A 22,938-nucleotide genomic window follows, 5' to 3' on the forward strand; every position below is an offset into this window, starting at 1 on the left:
ATGAAAATATGCCCCAGCGTAAACTGGAGAAAACACTTCTGTTCTTTCAGTTAAGTCTCTGTGCACATCTCTTATTGCCTAAGCAGCCCTTTACAATGAGGACTATTGAGTAAGCAGGCTAGAATAATTAGTTGTATGGAGCAATAGGGTATAACATAGCCCTCGTACGCAAGCCAACTAGTTCACCTGGTATTTAACATCAGAAAAATTTATGTTCCAATGATGAGGGGAAGAAACCATCAGTCTTAAAATGTTAGAGACACATGTTGATCTCTAACATCTGATTTCCAAAGAAATTTCCAAGAATATTTTAATTATATATGACTCTGGCCCAATGTCCTAACATTAGAACCTAATACCCCACCTAGGAGAAGACTAAATTATACATGAAAGTAAATTCTACATAAGCTCTAAAAATATTAATTTCTAAGCCAATCAATATATGTAATTACAAATTACTTTGCTTACGTCCTTAAATACTATTACTTGTTAACATTTGTATTAAATCACTGATACTTTACTAATTCATACTAGTTTCACCAGCCATCTGCCCAAAATTATGAATATATAGTGACAGCATATTTTATTACATGTAATACATTTTATGCCAGAGTTGCTGAACTCATTATGTTCTCATGGTTCATCCTGAATATACAGTACAATATTCTGATGTTCAAATATTAGATGTATAATATTGTTTGGTTCAAAGGCAAATGTAAACTTATCAAACTTTTAAGTGAAAAATGTTCACACTGGTTTATCTATTATTTTTTGTCTTTTGTGACAACATGAATCTTCTTATGGTAACTTTGGAACCTTCACCCTTTCTTTGTGTAGCAGCTATCTTCACCTCCAAAGAAATGAGTGCAAGACATCAGAATGGCCACTATCATTGGTTTATGAGGTCATTCCATACCCTCCATCAGACCCCCTGATGCTTTTAGGGGCAGTCTAGAGCTCTCAATAGTGAGCTGGAGGTTATGCATAATTTGTAAGCCTACACTAAGTTTCATAAACACCAAAAAATAATGTAGCTTCTGGCAAAGAGCAGCTGAAAGATAATACACCTCCCTTAAAATCTGTCACTTACAGGCAGATCAACTTTTATTCTTTTTTTTAAGGAAAAAAAAAAAAGGATACAACATTCAAGGTACAAATTTTAAAAAATACAACTTCTGTTAATATGCAGATCTAGATTTATAGAGGAAAACTACATATAATACTTATTTCTTTATAAGAAATATCACAAAAGATAAAATCAAGTATCTAAAACAACCCAACATCTATTAACTACACAAATTAGCTATAAAACTGTTTCAAAGTTATATATGCCATGTATAACAAACAGGTTTAGATACTATACGATGCCTTTCTTAGTAATACACAAACAAGTACATATCTATCACAACTAGTGCTGACAAACTTCACTGAGGTAAATCTACAAAGGAAGAATGATTACAGAGGAGGACCTGAAGAGAGGTCACTTACTTGTAAATCTGTACTCATCCTCCCGTCTTCTTATTTCTAACTCTAAGAAAGAGGATGAAAATGGCAACATGAAAATATTATATATTTGCTTAATTTAGGGGAACAAACAAGGAGTATTCCACTTCTTGCCCTCTTCCAAATATAAAGAATATGTTCATTAATGTTTTTTCGGCTTTCTATAAATTATGAAAGAATTTATATGCTACCTCTTTTCTGTATTAAAAAAAAAACAAACCCAAACATGCTTAATGATGGCTGTATAGTTGCTAATATTCACATTTATCAAATACAAAGTTGCTATCTATTTTAAGAAAAGAAATGTAGTAATTTAGGTCTTCAATAAGAATTTAAATCCCTCATTATAAAGACCATATAACCATTTGCTTTTCCAGCACCTAGAAGAGTTTAACTATTAATTTGTTGACTGAAGGAATCAGAAAAAATTATTTTGCTCCATGACCAAACAACAATATTTGGACCTTATAAGTCATAAAGGTTCCAGGTCCTTCATCAGTTAGTATGATTTATACTTTCTAAAAAAGTAATTGATCCTACTATGTAAATATTTTGCAGTAAGTTCAAACAGTGAACAAGTGTCTTCATTAAGGCAATAAATTATATATTAGTGCCTACTAAAAGTAATTTAATGCTGAAAGTACTTAGCAAAACTCCATAAAATTATAACATAGCTAAAAGAATGTAAACAATAGATATCTGTAGAACAACTCCAAAATTACAGCTCCCTAGCCAAAAAAAAAGAAACCCTTATTTACATTTTACTGTATTCATAGTTTTTTAAATAAAATCATTCTGTTAATATAACATATACATTGTCCATAATAAGTTGACATTACACAGTATATTGGTCATTAGAATCGATCATTAATAGGAATTATACTTTGAATCACTTACAAATTTGCCCTGAACCTTGCACTGTGTATTGGAGGCCAAAACGGAAAGAGTGCTGAATATGTTCTGTAAGAGGTACCATTTCCATATATCTCTAACTTAGGAAAATTAAATTCTGTGTCCTGAACCCAAAAGAGAAGAACTCAAGAGTTGTATACAGAACACTGCAATGATCTAGTGAACAGGAACTACCTGTGGTGAAGTCTACAACTCAAAAATGATGTCTCAATTTGTACACGAGAACCTAAGCACATATACCTGAAAATAAAGTTTTAAGAAATAATACTTAACAAGTTAACAGACTGGTATTTTCTACTCACACTTATTAACTCTCTTTTTTAAATGCTGGAAATGAACTGGAATGACTTCATGAACCACTAACGGGAAGCAAACTGTATTTTGAAAAATGCCGTACTGTACTAAAAGTATTTTAAGACAAAAGCAAAGAGTTGCAAATAAGGATTACCTCTAAGCACAGTAATCTCTATTTTGGTCAATTATCAAAACACTAACCTCTAGGTGTTAATGATGTCTGCTTCTCAACTTCTGCCTGCTGTCTCAGATTAGCTGGGATATTATTATATATTCTCTTGTAATGATTGTATACAGCAACTGAAAGCACCTTCTTGGCAAACGATTGGCCAACAACGTACTTGTCGAGGTAGTTATAAATCTGAAAAATGGTTAGAAATGAACAATTTACTGTGAGTCATCACAATATACACACGTTAGAGTTAAATACCAAGCACTTTTTGGCTGCACCACATGCACAAAGAACTTTGCCTACCACGGATGGAACCTGTGTGCCCTGCAGTGGAAGTGTGGAGTTAACCATGCTGAACTCACTTGCTTACAGTTTTAAATTTGAACAAAGACTCTCATTCAAAACAAAATGCCAAGGGCATGACACATTATGCAGCAATAATTTCAGAGGCCCCAAATCTTAAAGATACAACACACCATTCATTTGTTCTCTAGCTTAACAAAGTATTCCTATACTTTTCCAGTGCTATGCCAGTTTCTGTTCTATAAACAATGCCAATGATCCTAATTTTTGAAAGTTTAATATTAAAGTCAATTACAATACCTATACTTGCTACCATGGGTCTAAAGCTGTTATCATTAATGAAATCAATTAAAAAAATTTACACCTCTTTCAATCATATGAATAATATTCTTCACAAAGATTACATTATAAAACTAATTTTTTCAAAATAGGCATTCAGTTCAGTTCAGCCGCTCAGTCATGTCCAACTCTTTGCAACCCCATGGACTACAGCACACCAGGTTTCCCTGTCCGTCACCAGCTCCCGGAGCTTGCTCAAACTCATGTCCATTGAGTGGGTGATGCCATCTAATCATCTCATTCTCTGTCGTCCCCTTCTCCTCCTACCCTAAATCTTTCCCAGCATCAGGGACTTTTCCAATGAGTCAGTTCTTCAGCTTCAGCATCAGTCCTTCCAATGAATATTCAGGACTGATTTCCTTTAGGATGGACTGGTTGGATCTCCTTACAGTCCAAGGGACTCTCAAGAGTCTTCTCCAACACCACAGTTCAAAAGCATCAATTCTTCCGTCCTCAGCTTTCTTTATAGTCCAACTCTCACATCCATACATGACTAATGGAAAAACCACAGCTCTGACTAGACAGACTTTTGTCAGCAAAGTAATTCTCTGCTTTTTAATATGCTGTCTAGGTTGCTCATAGCTTTTCTTGCAAGGAGCAAGCATCTTTCAATTTCATGGCTGCAGTCACCATTCGCAGTGATTTTGGAGCCCAGGAAAATAAAGTCTGTCACTGTTTCCATTGTTTCTCCATCTATTTGCTATGAAGTGATGGGACCAGATGCCATGATCTTAGTTTTCTGAATGTTGTATTTTAAGCCAGCTTTTTCACTCTCCTCTTTCACTTTCATCAAGAGGCTCTTTAGTTCTTCTTCGCTTTCTGCCGTAAGGGTAGTATCATCTGCATATCTGAGGTTATTGATATTTCTCCCACAATCTTGATTCCAGCTTTTGTTTCATCCAGCTTGGCATTTCACATGATATACTCTGCATATAAGTTAAATAAGCAGGGTGACAATATTCAGCCGTGATGTGCTCCTTTCCCAATTTGGAACCAGTCTGTTGTTCCATGTCCAGTTCTAACTGTTGCTTCTTGATCTGCATACAGATTTCTCAGGAGGCAGGTAAGGTGGTGTGGTATTCCTATCTCTTTAAAATTTTTTAAGAATAAAATAGGCATTATATACTCAAAAATCATTATACCACCTGTATCAATGTGCTTTAATACTCACAAACATTTAGCTTTTTCTCAGATATTAACTTTAAAGCTATGCATTTATCTAAATGGCAATCTAAAACTCTTATTCTTGGTAGAAACTAAAGCTCTATATGAAATTTGGTTATTTCCAATGGCTTAGCACCTAGGGTAAATTCTTTCAGCTTTTAGTTAACAGAAGTTAATTGCTAATATTCACCAACTCCTGAAAAGAGTTATTTTCTAGAACTTTATTCTCTAGAACTCCAACTCAGATTCTGAAGTCTATACAAATTAGTGAGGAACGTAAAGCTTAACACCTGTAGTTTCCATTACTTTATTTATTTTTACATAACAAATTCTGTAATGGTTGACCATATATATGTTGTTATGGTTTTTAAAAATCATCATTCTTCATGAATTACACCCACGATTTAGCACATTTGCAGAAACAAATGCACTGGTATCTAAACAGTCAAAAAAAGCAGAGGGTGAGAAATAACAAGTGTGCAAACACCACCTGAGATGGCCAGAGATAATAACACAGCCCAGAAGCAGGGCTCCTCCTTCTCAGAAAGCACACGCCAAGCACCCAGTGAAGCTGGTGGTATACTCTGCTGTGTCTCACATGGCTAAATCACAATCCACCTGAGGCTTCAAGAAAGAGCTGACACCACAAAAGTCACAGTGTTGCACAGAAGTGCCCTGGCACATTGGTCATGAAAAAATACTTGCTTCTATTGTTAGCCTGAGGCTGTTTCACCTCTAATAAAGTAGATTAATTTAAGAGGGAAAAACTGCAGGCTGCTGTTATTTAGGGATCCAAACAAAAACAAATCCCCAGCTGTTCTATTTTAAGGATATCATTTTAGATTAACTTAGTATTAACACTAATAATCATCAGCTGTATTTCATTGCTATGAACACAGTAATCATGATATGGGAAAACAGCTGTGGACCCCATACCTAAATTTCAAGTATCAACTATCAGTAACAATTCAGCCAGACACAGCCTATATTATAAAGAACTTACAAAACTTGTTTAGATACTAGTATTAAGATTCAATATAAACTGGAGAGAGGGGAAGCAGTGAAATGTTTTCAAGATAAAATGTTTATAACACTGAGCGAGGACTTATACCTTCTTGGGGGGAGGAGGTGGTTTCTGTTGGAATGCCAATTTTACAGCTTCTGCTGCTGATTCAGGTTCTTTAATTATGCTTTTCTTTGAGTCTGCTTCTGATAACACAACAAAAAAATGATGACATTTTTCACACTTCACAAAGCGGGTGGATGCTGTAAAAGGACACAGAAAAATAATTCAAGTACTATTTAACTTTAAAGACTCGTTGAAAATTGAAACCTACGTACTTGACGAAAATCTTGTAGTTCACTCCACTAGCCTCAACAGCCAGCCTAATTTGTACTTAAAATAGATGATAAATATGAGTTCAGTAAACTACATTCTATTCATTTCAGCTAGGTGTGACAGATTTTATCTAGAGAAAAGATTGATTGAGATTCTTTCAATTTCTCCATTCACTAAAGTTTTGGATTTTTCTTTTGGGGGTGGGCTGGGGTACACTGCACAGTTCCCGAGATCTTAGTTCCCCAAAGGACTGAACCCGGACCCTTGGCAGTGAAAGCGAGGTGTCATCTAACCATTACCAGGGAATTTGCCCTCAAGTTAATTTTAAAAACTACCACTATATTAAGTAATTATTTTATTCAAATATGAGAATGAATAAACTGTGGGAAAAAAGTAAAGTACAAATAAATTAATCTGTAATAAAATTAACATTTTACTACAAAAAATTACAAATACACAAAAGTTGAAAGACAAAAATCCATTTTAATCCCTAAAAAATGTAAAATATATATATACTTAAGGTTCTTTTCAAACCTGTGAGCATTTCTAAGACCTTGACTTGGTAAATATATAAAATTATTTTATACCTTTCTTATTATCTTTATTCCACTAATTCCTATTTCTTTGACCTAAAAACCACTAAGAAACTGGGACTTCCCTCGTGGTCCAGGGGCTAAGAATCTGCCTTGCAATGCAGGGGACACAGGCTCAATCCCTGGTCAGGGAAGTAAAATCCCACAGTCATGGAGAAACTAAGCCCATGCACCACAACCGGAGAGTCCATGAACAATGCAAGATCCCATATGATGCAACACAGATCCCATATGCTGCAACTAAGACCCAACACAGTCAAATAAATAAATATTAAAAAAAAAAAACCTAAGAAACTAACAAAATATAATCATACAGCTTTTGGAAACAGCGCAGGGCAGTTAAAGTGAAGATGAAACGGGTTTCTCAATTCCAAGGCATCAGCTATAGGTATCTTGTGTTTAAAACAAAAGTGATTTCCTCTTTTCTCTCTTTTAGGATACAGGCACATATTCTTAATCTTCTCCAAGCCTAATTCCACTAATGGTAACCAAGAACCTCAGAAAGCAGCATGGTAGAGAATCCTATACAGACTATTAACAGATTCAGAGCAAAATATACACAGGAATTAGTTACATGTTGGTAGGTCTAGTAATATATTTTTGTGTTATGTTTGTGTAACCTAACTAAACAGGTAAAAAAGGAAAGAAAAATGATTTTTAAAACTACGGGAATCTCTGCCTTTGGGAATATTATAACTGCTTATCCACATATTAAAAAAAAACTGCACTGACTGGCAAGCACACCTCAATCTTCACAAAATAATCGAAGTTTAAAAAAAATAGACAATTCCACATTTTAAAAATAAATTTAATTATTAATTCAACCAATTTAATTTTTACATATCTGCTCTTAAACAAAAAGACAATAAAAAATATACATTCTGGACAAATTCTAGCCACAAATTTTAAAGTAGATAAGGGATCACTTGTGTATTCCATTTATCAATCACCTAATAAGGCTTCCCTAAAGTAAAAGACCAAGCTATTTCAAGTACTTTTGATTAACACAAGTCAAAATTCATTATCACCAATTCCCATCAATGGAAAAGACAGTGGCTTTATGTTATGACCAGGCACCAGTTTATAATTGTTACTGATGGTAGTAAACAGGGCAAGGATTAAAGGGCAGGGAAGCCTCTAATCTAGTTCAGGCTGTGTCACCGGAAAATCTGGCCTGAGAACACAAGAACAAAATATTTCTCTGAAGAAATTAGGTCAAAGGGAAAGAGAAAAGTGACAAAAACATTCCTCTTTGCTTACTCCTCATTCCTCTTTGAAGGGTTGCTCAAATTCTACCTGAATATTTGCAGTACTGTTTCACACTGAAACACGTTCAACATATATCCAGGTTCAACTTATCAAAATGCTATTTCAGAAAAACAAGTAAACAAACATTGCAATGCGTATTTTTTATTCCTAAAAACAAGGGGCAAAATCTGATTTTGTTAAATTTTCAAGGGATAAATAAACCTCCTTACTTTAAATGATTACTACAGATATTCTATATTCCTTTACAAACAGAATACTGATGCCAATAAACATGCTTGTATAGTATATCAACAACAGAAGAAAGATTACCTTAGTAAAAACTTTTTCAGGATATGTGTTTAAATGAAAGTTCTTCATAATTCTGAAAAAGTTTCAGGGTCAAACATAAAATCTCCAAACCACTGCATAAAAGTTTATCCTCACTCTATGAGACACATAATTACAGTAAGCCTTCAAAAAGTATTATATACATAAAAATAAAAACTAAAAGCTCCATCCAAGAGCAAGGGAACATGCAGTATGATTCTGTTTAAATGAAATACAAAAACAGGCAAAACCAATCTCTTGTTAGCGACTGCGAAAGAACATGAGGGAGCCTTCTGCTGCTGCTGCTGCTGCTAAGTCGCTTCAGTCGTGTCCGACTCTGTGCGAACCCATAGACGGCAGCCCACCAGGCTCCCCCGTCCCCGGGATTCTCCAGGCAAGAACACTGGAGTGGGTTGCCATTTCCTTCTCCAATGCATGAAAGTGAAAAGTCAAAGTGAAGTCACTCAGTCGTATCCAACTCTTGGCGACACCATGGACTACAGCCTAACAGGCCCCTCCATTCGTGGGATTCTCCAGGCAAGAGTACTGGAGTGGGGTGCCATTGCCTTCTCCAGAGGGAGCCTTCTGGGGTGCTGCAAATACTGGTATGTATATCCATCACACTGTACATTCAGAATCCATGCATTTTCTTTCCTTTTCTGTATATAAATTATCCCTCAATTTCCCCCTTAAGTTAAATAAGAAAGAAATTTTTTAAAAATCCCAAGAAAAGCCCAAAATAAAAAACCCCATAACTAAAGGCTCTACCTTAAATAAAACTAGGGACACTATTCATAAAGTTATGTTTTAAAACGGGAAAAAAAGGGCAAAGAAAAAATACATATACTTATAATCAACAATCTTAGATATTATTTTAATTTCTGATGATTTTCTAAATACTCATAATGGGACTGACAGAAATGGTATTTTATTTCAACAAAGTCAGTCAAGCAACAGTAATACCACTATAAGAAAACATAAAAATCACTATAAACATGTTTGTGAGATGAAATATGTACAGGAAGATCAAAGAGCTAAGAACAGCTTTTACATTAAAAAAAATGACAATGAAAGTTAATGAAATTCAAATTTCAGTGTCATACACAAAACTTCATTGGAACACAGCCGATTTCACTCCTTTACACTGTCTATGGCTGCTTTCTCACAGTAACAACAAAGGAGAAAAGTCACAACAGAGACCATATGGCCCATAAAGTCTAAAATATTTACTATTCGGTCTTTATAGTAAAAGTTAACTGACTCCTATATAGCATTTAAAAATAAAGAACTACCCATAGGATAAGAAAAATATTTACAAATCACGAATCTAGATAAGGGTCCAGTATTCAGAATAAATAAATCTTCCACCTCAACAATAAACAGACAACCCCCACACACAAAAAAAAGAAAAAGAAAGAAAAAGATAACTCAAGCTAAAAATGGACAGAAACTTTAGTCTTCTCCAAAGAAGACATACAAATGGTCAATAAGCACATGAAAAGATATTTAACATCTAGTCATTAAGGAAATGCAGATCACAACCATGATGAGATATTAATCCCACTTTCTATTCCTATGATGGCTATAATTTTAAAAAAGACACAAATGTTGAGGATGTAAAGAAATTAGAACCCTTATACCTACCTTGTTAGTGGGGCTATAAATGGTACAACATCTATGTGCTGCACTGTGCTTAGTTGCTCAGTCGTGTCCAACTCTTTGTGACCACACAGACTGTAGCCCATCAGGCTCCTCTGTCCATGGAGGTTCTCCAGGTAAGAATACTGGAGCGGGTTGCCATTCCCTTCTCCAGGGGATCGTCTCAACACAGGGATAAAACCTGCGTCTCCCATGTTCCAAGCCGATTCTTCTCCATCTGAACGACCAGGGAAGCCCAAGAATACAGGAGTGGGTACCCTAGCCCCTCCTCAGGGGATCTTCCTGACCCAGGAATAGAACTGGGGTCTCCCACATTGCAGGCAGATTCTTTACCAGCTGAGCTACCAGGGAAGCCCTTATACCCTGTTAGCAACATCTACAGCAGTCCCTTAAAAAGCTAAACAGTTACCACCTCACCAAGCCATTCCACTCCTAAGCATATAGCCTGCCTCTCGGGGCTCGTCTCAACACAGTTTAACCATTAAGAATTGTTTATCAATTAAAATTGCCGGGTGGCTCAGATGGTAAAGAATTACCTGCAATGCAGGAGACCCAGGTTTGATCCCTGGGTCAGGACAATCCCCTGGAGAAGGGAATGCCAACTCACTCCAGTATTCTTACCTGGAGAATTTCATGGACAGAGAAGCCTAGTGGGCTACAGTCCACAGGGTCGCAAAGAGCTGGACATGACTAAGTGACTAACACACATAAGCAAAACAAATAAGCAAAGAGTTTTCTTAAATTATCTTATACCATAATAGTTCAAAGCATTACTAGTCCAGGAGATTTTTAGTATCTGGTGACTATAAGAGAGACTATTGTAAGTTCAGGAAAACAATAATTCTGATGTATGTAAGGTATAATGTATATATTTCGGGCAATTAATGATTTACAGAAAAGGCAGGGAAAAAGAAGAACAGAAGAAGTATACTTACACACGAAGGTCTCTACGTGTGTGCATAAGTCGCCACATTTAGGACAACGAAGCTGGTTTCCACCTTTCCCAGAATTCCCAGAGCCTGATTTCTTACTGCTTCCCTCACTTGCTGATTTCTAATGTTTGTGCAAGAAAAGAAAAAGTGTCAATTATTACTTTCAGGCAACCACCATGTAACTTAAGTTTGTATTTAAATTTATGTTTATATTGTTTGTAATTAATCTTATTAAAAAAACCAGTTCTAGTAAAAACAATTACTGTTTCCCTTCTTTACATGGTATGATCCAGCATGTATAATAATTAGCTTTTTTTCAATGACAGTAAATACTAGAGGAAAAAAATATCAATAAGCATTAGTAACTACTTACTTACTAAAAAACTTACTATGAAATTGAATTGAGAGTTATTACCATGACAAGTAGTGACTCAACTTTCTTAAATCTAACTTCTGTCATCTCTAAAAAAAAGGGGGAGGGATAATTTCACCTACTTTAGAGGGGCATTGTTAGGATTAAGTGTGTATATGAAAACACCTAGCATTTTGTCTCATACATATTAATAACTCAAGTGTTAGCCAAATTTGCATAATAAAAAACATGATTATTCACTGACTTAATAAAGTTACCAATCATCTACTTCCTAGCTACAGAGTTCAGTTCAGTTCAGTCACTCAGTCGTGTCTGACTCTTTGCGACCCCATGGACTGCAGCACGCCAGGCCTCCCTGTCCATCACCAACTCCCGGAGCTTACTCAAAGTCATGTCCATTGAATCGGTAATGCCATCCAACCATCTCATCCTCTGTCGTCCCCTTCTCCCCCTGCCTTCAATCTTGCCCAGCATCAGGGTCTTTTCAAATGAGCTACAGAGTAGCCCACCATTAAGTCATACAGATATCCAAGATTTTTAGGTAGAGGATGAGGTAAGGTTTATATTATCATGAGTTTAAGAGCTGTGTAGAAACAGAAAAGGATGGCTATTCTTAATCCAACCAACCATCAGACTGACTACATAAATTATTTAATGAAGCTTCTTTACTGTGTTGGGGTGTTAGAAATTTTAATTACTGCTTACCAATGAAATGCTTATCAAATAATGTTAAGGTTCAGGCTGATACACAAAATAAAAATACATAAAATTCTTCACATCATTTTATATTTCCTACAGAAAACATGGGCTTCCCTGCTGACTCAGCAGTAAGGAATCTGCCTGCAATGCAGGAGACACAGGTTTGATCCCTGGGTAGGGCAGATCCCCTAGAGAAGAGAATGGCAACTCACTCCAGTATTCTTGCCTGGGAAATACAGGACAGAGTCACCTGGTGGGCTGCAGTCCATTGGGTCACAAAGAGTAGGATACAACTTAGCAACCAAACAATGAAAACATATAACCAATGAAATACAGAGTACTATTATATTTGTTTAAATGAGGGAACTCAAATATGTATATAAATGCCAATAAAGATAAAATACCTTATTTCCATCTCCAGAGCCATCTTTACTTATCCCATCTCTTGAGGCAAAGTATGCTGGTGTTTCTGTAAAAGCTCTAAAAGGAGCTCTTCGTAGAAGCTGAGTTTCAAAGGTCCCAAGCCTTCCTAAAACTGGTATATGAATACGACTACAAGAAATACCTGAAAATACAATGAAATTTGTTTGGTCTACACATCAAATATTAACACACCTTCAATAAATCCTCTGGAAACAAAAATCCCTAAAGCATTAAGAAAGTTGAAAAAGTTAGTTTTCACAGCAATAGTACAAACTGGTGACACCATCCTCAAAAACTGGCCAGACCTGTGCTTTGGAAGTGAGGAAAGACCAGAGACAACAATTAATGGCCCTTTCAAAGTGTGAAAGGGGAACAAGGGCATTTATGTTCTATATTGTTATATGTCTTATATCTACCAACAAGAACAAACAAAATGTAAATAAATAGGTGTCTGGATCTGTTCTATGGGATCACTGTTTGCTGACTCCTGCTTCTCTGCATATAAACACAAAATAAACTCCCAAATAAATTATAGTCATTGGCAAAAGAGCCATACTCCATATTGTGAGGCAGTATTTCCCAAGTTGGTCCTTAAAAGACTGCTCCCTACACAAGAAAATTAATGGTCATAAGTTAAACAAAATTCCACAGACCTCAATACCCTAGAGCTACTTAGAAGCTTGCAAAAGCTAATAATGTACATTGGCCATGAAGCAAGTTTCCCAGACTGCTATTAGGAGGTGATTAAACTTTGGGGGTGAGGCCGGTGGCGGTGGTGGTGGTGAACACTTAAACTTAAGAAACTGATTTTGCCTCCCTCATTTTATTCCCTGCACAATTCACAACTCAGGATTTAGTTTCTACACCTGTTAGGGCTTTTTTAAAGATATACACATGTATATGTTGTATTCAAATGCAAAAACTGGTTTAAAATTATGTAGTTAAAACAATTCCAAAACAATTGCTTAGTTATGTAACTGTTTTATTAACAACTCTCTCCCATTTTCCAACTCCTTTTATACTGAATAACTTATCACCATGCCATCTCCAGTTTCACAAAGCACAAAAATGAACCCACCAAATTACTCAGCAAAGATACAAAGAGGAAAAAAATTTTATTTCTATATAAATTCACAAAGAACACTAAAAAAGGATTATGACACCCCAGTCCCTAACCCCAAAAGTATAAACTTTTGCTTAACACTATTAAGCTTGGATATTGAGGAAAAAAAAAATTTGATGCATTCCTTATAATTAACATTTTTAAGACATTTCAAATTTTCTCAAGTGTAACATTTCCATGTTTTGCAATAAATTATGTTAGCCATTACTCTCTCGTTGGTGATGCCATTGAGTCAGTGATGACTCAAAAGACATGAGTTTGAGTAAACTCCAGGAGTTGGTGATGGACAGGGAGGCCTGGTGTGCTGCAGTCCCATGGGGTTGCAACGAATCAGACACGACTGAGTGACTGAACTGAACTGACTCTTGTTAAATACAGTTTATGAAATTTAAGCTAAACATTAATGTTTTTTCAAGGACATAGTATGATTTAAAGACTGCTGCTGCTGCTGCTAAGTTGCTTCAGTCGTATCTGACTCTGTGCGACCCCATAGACGGCAGCCCACCAGGCTCCTCTGTCCCTGGGATTCTCCAGGCGAGAATACTGGAGTGGGTTGCCATTTCCTTCTCTAGTGCATGCATGCATGCTAAGTTGCGTCAGTCGTGTCTGACTCTGCATCATCCTACAGACAGCAGCCCACCAGGCTCCTCCGTTCACAGGTTTCTATAGGCAAGAAGACTGCTGCTGCTGCTGCTAAGTCGCTTCAGTCGTGTCCGACTCTGTGCAAACCCATAGACGGCAGCCCACCAGGCTCCCCCGTCCCTGGGATTCTCCAGGCAGGAACACTGGAGTGGGTTGCCATTTCCTTCTCCAATGCATGAAAGTGAAAAGTCAAAGTGAAGTCGCTCAGTCGTGTCTGACTCTTAAAGACCCCATGGACTGCAGCCTACCAGGCTCCTCCATCCATGGGAGTTTCCAGGCAAGAGTGCTTGAGTGGGGTGCCATTGCCTTCTCCAGGCAAGAAGACTATGTCCCTCTAAAAAGCAAGTTTAGACAAAGTTGTGGGGAAGAGGGATAGATGAAATCAAGAATGCAGAAAGCTGAATGTACCTTGGGGCTGGGTGATGGGTATCTGGGGGTTCAGTGTTCTATTTTGTGTGTGCTTGAGAACATTCATTAAATGAAAGACAGCATAACACAATAATTTACTATAATCTATGCAACAAGTATAATTTTTAACTGAACTTTTATGATGTATTCACAAAGAAAACTACAATTATAACAACCTTTATATTTGTATTTGGATGTTATATTTGTACTCAGATGTTTAGAACAAAATTTATACCTGAAGTTTCACTTACAGTGTATATTTTCCACTTATATCTTTTAAAATAGCATTTAACAATGTACAGTATCTACTACTATTAGAAAATAAGCTGAAAGGAAATTATCTGTGGGAATTTAAGAGAAATAAAAAATGAACATGATTCTTTTAAAATCTACTTGAATAGAAAGAAAAATAAGTCCTTCACTTTAAATAACTTATAAGGTAACATATGAAACCAAACTACACAGTCACCACAGAAAATACAATTTAAAAAACATGTTCATGTCATTTAGACCTCTAAATTTAAGAACTTCTTTGCTGGCCCTGATAGTATGGTACTGAAGTGGTGTTTTAACATTCTATAATCTAAGGGCTACACCAACATGATGCTATAAATACTAAACCACTGGTTCCCAAACTTGGGCATGCATTAGAATCACCTGGAGGGCTTGTTAAACCATAGAGTGCAGGGGATCTTCCCTAGTTCTGATTGACAGAGTGTGAGGCGGGACCCAAGAATGCATTTCTAACAAGTTCCCAGATGATGCCTATGCTGCTGGTTTGAGGACCACACTTTTTAAAACCACTGTACAAAACAATGTAAATGACCAGTCATTCACCAATCATGTAACATCTTCACAGAAAGCACCGCAGCAAGCCAATCAGGAATTGTTAACCCTTTTTTTTGTCCTCTGGCTCACTGGTGAAGCCTATTCAGAACATTTTTAAATGTACAGAATAAAATATATAAGAACCCAATCATCCTGAAGTAGTTAATATATGTAGTAGTTAAAATATGAAGTAGTTAAAATATGCTTCTTAACAAAATTAAACAAGATCTAACAGCTTTTAAAATAACCATGATTTCAAAGTGGTGGAAAGTGTAAACAATATTTTGGGCTATCAGGAATGTAATGTGAAACGAAAACATCTGTGATTTAGAATGGTGACAATTCCACAGGTATTGCTAATACTACTACTAGTTTCTTGCCTATATTTATAACTGAAGGAAATGCTACATTTCTCTCAGAGACTACTGAAAATGAAGTTCAAAGAACCTCTGAATTTTATCCCTGGGCCTTTTGGAAGCCTGTGAACCCAGGTGAAGAACATCTAAAAGCCAAACAAGGGGAAGTATTTATGTGAAGTATATTTCAAAAGACTACTTGGCAGTAATGACAGAAGACAGTTAAAAGTTAAACCACTTACAAACTTCTGTCATAAAGATAAAGTTTTGAGTTTCAGAGCAGCTGTTTTTTAGAAACTATATATTAGAATAAGGGATAAAAATTTTAGGGCTTTTAAGAACAGGAGAATATTTTATTCAATTTCTAAATACTTCCTATATTCAATCTTAAACTAAGCATTCTCCAAAATAACACCAATGATTCAGCTTAAAAGATAAACTGATCTTTAATTTGCAATTTAGAAACAGAGCGAAAGAACTAATGAAAATTTAAAACTAGCTATTTGTAGTGACATATTTAAGTGTTTAACAACTTATGAAATGGCAAATCAAGTCAGATGCTCTCTTAAACACCTGACCCCTAACACAAATTGGAAACAAAATTCAACAAACACTCACGATGCTCACAATTTGGTAGATACTTACTGCTTTTAATAATCTCAACTTTTTACTTTATGTCCAAGTTATTACTTCAGGAATTCTGAATACTTTTTAATAGAATACTTATTAATAAAGAAAAATAACATGACTCCTATAATAGCTTTCCTCAAATTTAAAAATATTTGACAGGTTTTCACTAATGTTACTAATCTACTGGTCTGAAGGTGAACACGCCCAAGAAAAGAGAAGTGATTAGGAAATAGTGTGTAATTCCGGAAATAAAGATGTTCTATCACTTATTCATTTTGTCTTATTTAATTTGTATCGGATTTAATCACAAGATAGGGAGGGAACTAAAATCTAGCTAAAAACTATTAAGTTAGGCACATTTTGTAACTATCATGAGAATTATGGATGCCAACCAACAAGTTTGAGCATCTTCAAATCTTCATTTACCTTATGAGGTGACACCCTTTCAATGGACAAGAACAGAAAGCATCCAGAAATCAAGAGAGTTATACAGAATCACACAACTCTCACAGCCAAATTCAGACCAAGTATCGTCACTGAGGATTTTTTAAATGGAATCAAACATTTTTGAATGCACATACTTAGAACGCAAACTGACTGTTATATATGCAAGGTACATTTTAAAAACACATACACCAATAATGAAAACACCAGCAATCTAAGCAAAAAAAATATTTAAAATTTTTACTTTAATATACATTTCATATTCAAAGAGAACAGTGAAGAAAATATTAAATTGGATACATATAGCCCAACAGGAAAAGAAAACAGATCCAGTGTCTAGTACGACAATTAAGTAATTTTTCAAACTACCATGTAAAGTTTTTAAAGTATAACATGACAGATAAAGGAACAGAAACAGAGAACAGCACTGTACTTCAGAGGAGTTATGACATCTCCTTTTATTCTTAAATCACTGTACAATTTCCTGTAGAAGACTATATTGATGAGATTATTTAATTATGTTGCTGAAATTCTTAACTCTAATTGTAAGAATAACACACTAAAGTTCAATTCTAATTTTTCTTTCACTCTCTTCCTCTTTCCAGGAATTCTAAATAAAAATAACCTTGGAGGTTTTTCAGGCTTTAAAAAAAATTATATTTTTGTAGACGTATATATACAGTTTCTACCATGGAAAAGAAACATTGTATGTAATTAAGCCTTGGGAAAGTCTCAAATCCATGTGAAAGCCATTTGATGTTTCATTGTCACATAAAAATATTAAATTCTATAATGATATTGGGTAATATCTCACATTTTAATTTACTCCTTTACAGTAAAAGCTATGGTTTGGTATTTCTAAAAAGCTCTAGTAAACTTGTATTAACTGACAAACAAACAGATAATTCCTAAATAAGCCATTAATTTTCTACTTACCTAAGAATAGATTTAATTTTTTTAATTAATTTTTATTGGGGGAGTATAGTTTCTTTACTAAATTTAATTTTTAAAAGGAGCTGTTGTTTTGAAAAGAAAAATAAACAACTGCACACTTCCTACAATTCAGTTTTCAGGGACAATTGATAGAAATGAAGACTTTTGTCAAAAGGAGCCTTCCCTACCCAAGGAGAACACCCACATATTTCATACAGGCCCAGAAACAATATTATTGTCTAGTTCTCTAAACTTGAAGGCGAGGACTTATTCAAGCACCAAAACAGGGCCTGGCACACAGGAGGCTATCAACAAGTGTGTCTGATAAATGAATTCAACTACCTGTCACTTTCAAGTGTTTGCAACTCAAAATTCCTAGAATATGGATGTCTACTTGTTCAGGTTTAACAGTGTATGGGGACTAAATTCACTCCTTTATATTTACATACCATTTTAGGAAATGCTTCTGCCCACACAACCTCATTTAATCCCTGTGTGAAATAAACTGTCAGAAAATAAACATTTAGTAAACAGTAAGGATTTTACAATGATGCTAAATATTAGGAATAGGGGGCTTTCCCCCTCCGCCCCGAGATCACAAGCTGATAATCCAAAACAAAACGAATTTGCCTAGAACTTAGTGATTAAAACAGGATCTAGCCTGTTGTCAGCTATTCATAGATTTAGGGAAGAGAAAAATGGTTTCCCTTCCGGAATCTCTTTGCTGGGGTACCATCCCTTCGCAGCTCCTGATAAACAGAAAGGAAAAATAAACAAGCGCCACGCTTCAAAACTATTTGCGACTGTCAAGTTAGGAAACCCGGCAAACGACTGCTGAGACACCCAAGTACTTAAAAACAACTGCTGAGATAACCGGCACCTCCTCAGACGCTTTCCCGCGGCCGCCTAGAAACAGCAGGAGTCCGGTTTACGTCCCGGTGCAAGCGACCGCACAATGACTCTGACACCCCGGGCCTCGCGCGGCCTGCGCCCGGGTCGGCGCCCCGAGGCCCCAGGGGACCCCAACAGTGGCAGCCCTCCAGCCGCGCCCTTCGCGCGGCCCGCGACAGGCCCGAGGGAAACCCGGCCGGGCTCCGGAAAAGGAGCCGCAGTCAGAGCAGCCGGCAGTCCCCGGAGGAGCTCTGAGTGGGGTCTGGGGACACTTTTTAACAAACGAAGCAATTTGTCCCCCGCTTTCAGGGTTTCTGCGAAGCGGCCACATTCTAGCCCCAAAGGCCTGAAAGCCAGCGGGTTGGGGAACACAAGGGGTTCACCTCAAATGTGAGAAACAGCTGCTCCAGAGGTTGGCAGAGTCCCATGCCACGGAAGGGGTTGGGGGGGGGGGGAGGGTGCCAAAAGAAGCACCGAGTGGTGGGGGCGGTCTCTTGCCCTCCCCGGAGTCTCCACCGCCCGCCAGGACACTCCTCGATCAAGGGCTCAGGTGAGGGACTACTTCGTTACCTCTTTGAGCGGAGACGAGCGATGAGCTAAAGATTCGCGCGGCCGCCGCTCCGCAAGTACAAGCTCCGCAGCCCGACATCTCCGCGGGGCCTAGGCCGGGGCTTCGCCCCCAGCGGCCCTCTGGGTCTCAGCGGCCGACTCTTACTCGCAAAGTTCGCTCCCTTAGCTTCGGAATCTCTTGCCCGCTCTAGGCCCAATGCAGCGTTGACCAGCTTGGCACCAGAACCTCCGCTCTCTTCGTGCCCCACTGCCGTCTACTCAATAGACACCTAACACCCCCCCACCCTCCCCCTCCTCCTTCCCCCGCTCCCCCCTCCCCGCCCACAGGGCCCCGGGAGCGTGCGCGCGCCTGCGTCCTAGGTCTCGGGAGGGGCGTGGGCACGCGCCGCGCGTGCGTGCGTGGGACATCGATGTACGGCGAGGGGAAGGGGGCGGTGACCTGGGCTCCAATGAGCAGGCTCCTACGGCAGACGGCCGACCCGAACCGGGGAACTACAAGTCCCGACAAACGATTCTTCCGGAGGTCTCCAGAGTTGAAAAGTTTGCGATAGAAGCGGAGAGATGCATGCTGGGAGTTGTAGTCCCAAATCGTCGCAGTAAACTGGTCATTTTGGACTTTTGGCTGGAAAGGTCAAAGTGAGACCTGTGGCTTGACCGGTCTCGAGAAGTCTTGAAAGCCGCCGATTCAGTAAGAGTCGATAAGTTCCTTCTTCTGAGGGTTCCACATCCTTATCCTTAGGAACACGGAAGTGGTGGCATTTTTTTACCAAGTTCTCAAGCCACTGTTTGTTGATGACAGCTCTCTTTCCTTGTTTTTTCAAGCTTAGTGGTGACGACTTCCAGCCGTTGCTAGTCCCGGGGTTCTTTACAATCCTCTGTCCCCTTAAAGCTGAGCACACTTTGGTAAATAGTTACTTCATTCAGCTCTCTTCTGTTACCCTTCCACTCCTGCGTGTGTATGGCTGCTTTCTCTCTGGATGTCTAAAGCAAATCACCCAGCTAGCTGACAAGGTGCCGGATGGTGACGAATCTTTTCCCATCCGGGTGGGCACCAGATTACTTTGTATATAAGATTCTGATCAACTCCGAAGCTCAGAGAAATTGCCAAGTGAGCTTGGATATCTTCAGTTCTGAGCTGGGGGAGGAGAGAGTAGGGGGAGGACGACAAGCAAGCCAAAATCAGAGTTATTTAACCATCATCAGTCTTGGGTCAGAGAAATGTGACATAGTTTCCCAAGTCTGGCCATGAGAAGGGGCATTGGCCTTGGCCCAGGCCACATGTGGTTTTTGTCTTTCTGGGTGCTAACTCCTAGTACTCCTTCAGCTTAAAGTGACAGAGACCAAAAGGGAGCCCAGGTCTTAACTCAGCTGCCTTCATGAATAGAATTTTCAGAGAGTATAGACTCTAAAGTTCCTTCATCCCAGTGTTTTGAAACTGTGTTTCTAGAATTCCCCCAGAAGCCAAAGCTCTTTGTGGGTGTGAGGGGACTAAAAGAGGGGAACTCCCAAACCTTCCTTCAAGCCACTGCTGAAGTCAATCAGAGCAGCTCTGCTTTAATAAACTGTTTAATTTATTGAGGTTTTGCTTGAAAATACAGTTGTTCTGCTTTAAAACAATGTTTGAAAACCACTGATTCTGGGACAAACTTCTTTTAGCAGTAAGCTAAGTAAGTCTCCTGGAATCTTTAACACCCAATTTAATCCTTTCATTCCACTCTACCTTCTATTTCAATTATATACACATTTTCTTATTATTATATAAAGAAGTTGTTTGCTAAAATTTATAGATTGCTATAAAGCAAGATGAATAAAAGCATTAGTTAGGCCAGGTCTCATCTGGGGGCAGCCTATGAAAGCTTCCCTTTCTCTATCTGTTCTAAGGACTTGACTTATTCAGTCAGCAAATATTTATTGAGCACCAGTTACATGCCAGACACTGAGACACAAAACAAAAAAGTTTCATGAAGCTTCTAGTGGGGAAAAATAAGATGGTAAGTAAACAAAAATATCTGACATTGCTATGATGACATAGTTCAGTTCAGTCACTCAGTTGTGTCCAACCCTTAGCAACCCCATTGACTGCAGCACCCCAGGCTTCCCTGTCCATCACCAACTCCCGGAGCTTACTCAAACTCACGTCCATCAATTTGGTGATGGCATCCAACCATCTCATCCTCTATCATCCCCTTCTCCTCCTGCCTTCAATCTTTCCCCCAGCATCAGGGTCTTTTCCAATGAGCCAGTTCTTCGCATCAGGTGGCCAAAGTGTTGCAGTTTCAGCTTCAGCATCAGTCCTTCAATGAATATTCAGGACTGATTTCCCTTAGGATTGACTGCTTGAGTCTCCTTGCAGTCCAAGGGACTCTCAAGAGTCTTTTCCAACACCACAGTTCAAAAGCATCAATTGTTTGGTACTCAGCTTTCTTTATAGTCCAACTCTCATATCCATACATGACTACAGGAAAAACCATAGCTTTGACTAGATGAACTTTTGTCGGCAAAGTAATTCTCTGCTCTTTAATATGCTGTCTAGGTTGCTCATAGCCTTTCTTCCAAGGAGCATCTTTGAAATTCATGTCTGTAGTCACCATCTGCAGTGATTTTGGAGCCCCAAAAAATAAGGTCTCACTGTTTCCATTGTTTCCCCATCTATTTTCCATGAAGTGATGGGACCAGATGCCATGATCTTCGTTTTCTGAACATTGACTTTTAAGCCAACTTTTTCACTCTTCTTTCACTTTCATCAAGAGGCTCTTTAGTTCTTCTTCGCTTTCTCCCATAAGGGTGGTATCATCTGCGTATCTGAGGTTACTGATATTTCTCCCAGCAATTCTGATTCCAGCTTGTGCTTCAGCCAGCCCGGCATTTCACATGATGTACTCTGCATATAAGTTAAATAAACAGGGTGACAATATACAGCCTTGACCTACTTCTTTCCCAATTTGGAACCAGTCTGTTGTTCCATGTCCAGTTCTAACTGTTGCTTGTTGACCTGCATACAGATTTCTCAGGAGACAGGTCAGGTGATCTGGTATTCCCATCTCTTTAAGAATTTTCCACAATTTGTTGTGATCCACACAGTCAAAGGCTTTGGCATAGTCAATAAAGCAGAAGTAGATGTTTTTCTGGAACTCTCTCACTTTTTTGATGATCCAGCAGATGTTGACAATTTGATCCCTAGTTCCTCTGCCTTTTCTAAATCCAGCTTGAGCATCTGGAAGTTCTTGGTTCATATAGTGTTGAAACCTGGCTTGGAGAATTTTGAGCATTACTTTGCTAGCGTGTGAGATAAGTGCAATCATGCAATAGTTTGAACATTCTTTGGCATTGCCTTTCTTTAGGATTGGAATGAAAACTGGCCTTTTCCAGTCCCCTGGCCACTGCTAAGTTTTCTAAATTTGCTGGCGTAATGAGTGCAGCACTTTCACAGCATCATCTTTTAGGATTTGAAATAGCTCAACTGGAACTCTATCGCCTCCACTAGCTTTGTTCATGGTGATGCTTCCTGAGGCCCACTAGACTTCACATTCCAGGTTGTCTGGCTCTAGGTGAGTAATCACACCATCATGAATATCTGGGTCATGAAGATCTTTTTTGTATAGTTCTTGTGTATATTCTTGCCACCTCTTCTTAATATCTTCTGTTTCTGTTAGGTCCATACCATTTCTGTCCTTTATTGTGTCCATCTTTGCATGAAATGGTCCCTTGGTATCTCTAATTTTCTTGAAGAGATCTCTGGTCTTTCCCATCCTATTGTTTTCCTCTATTTCTTTGCATTGATCACTGAGGAAGGCTTTCTTATCTCTCCTTGCTATTCTTTGGAACTCTGCATT

General features: G+C 38.0%; 1 protein-coding gene across 2 annotated transcripts in view; it reads right to left on the reverse strand.

Annotated features, from left to right (window-relative positions):
* CLPX (caseinolytic mitochondrial matrix peptidase chaperone subunit) overlaps positions 1-19,405 on the reverse strand; it is a 36,961-nt gene extending 17,556 nt beyond the window's left edge. The window contains exons 1-6 of one of the 2 annotated variants that reach the window (XM_027552987.1): positions 19,106-19,405; positions 12,262-12,422; positions 10,789-10,906; positions 5,799-5,953; positions 2,911-3,070; positions 1,489-1,530 (exon numbers count right to left, since the gene is read on the reverse strand). In XM_027552987.1, the coding sequence (XP_027408788.1) occupies positions 1,489-1,530; positions 2,911-3,070; positions 5,799-5,953; positions 10,789-10,906; positions 12,262-12,422; positions 19,106-19,184 (715 nt within the window). In that variant the 5' untranslated portion in view covers positions 19,185-19,405. The remainder of the gene's footprint in view (positions 1-1,488; positions 1,531-2,910; positions 3,071-5,798; positions 5,954-10,788; positions 10,907-12,261; positions 12,423-19,105) is intronic. The other variant, XM_027552988.1, reaches the window with a different exon arrangement.
* Between the last annotated feature and the right edge of the window lie 3,533 nt (positions 19,406-22,938).

Source organism: Bos indicus x Bos taurus, chromosome 10 (assembly GCF_003369695.1).
Source record: "Bos indicus x Bos taurus breed Angus x Brahman F1 hybrid chromosome 10, Bos_hybrid_MaternalHap_v2.0, whole genome shotgun sequence".
Classification (NCBI taxonomy): Eukaryota; Metazoa; Chordata; class Mammalia; order Artiodactyla; family Bovidae; genus Bos; species Bos indicus x Bos taurus.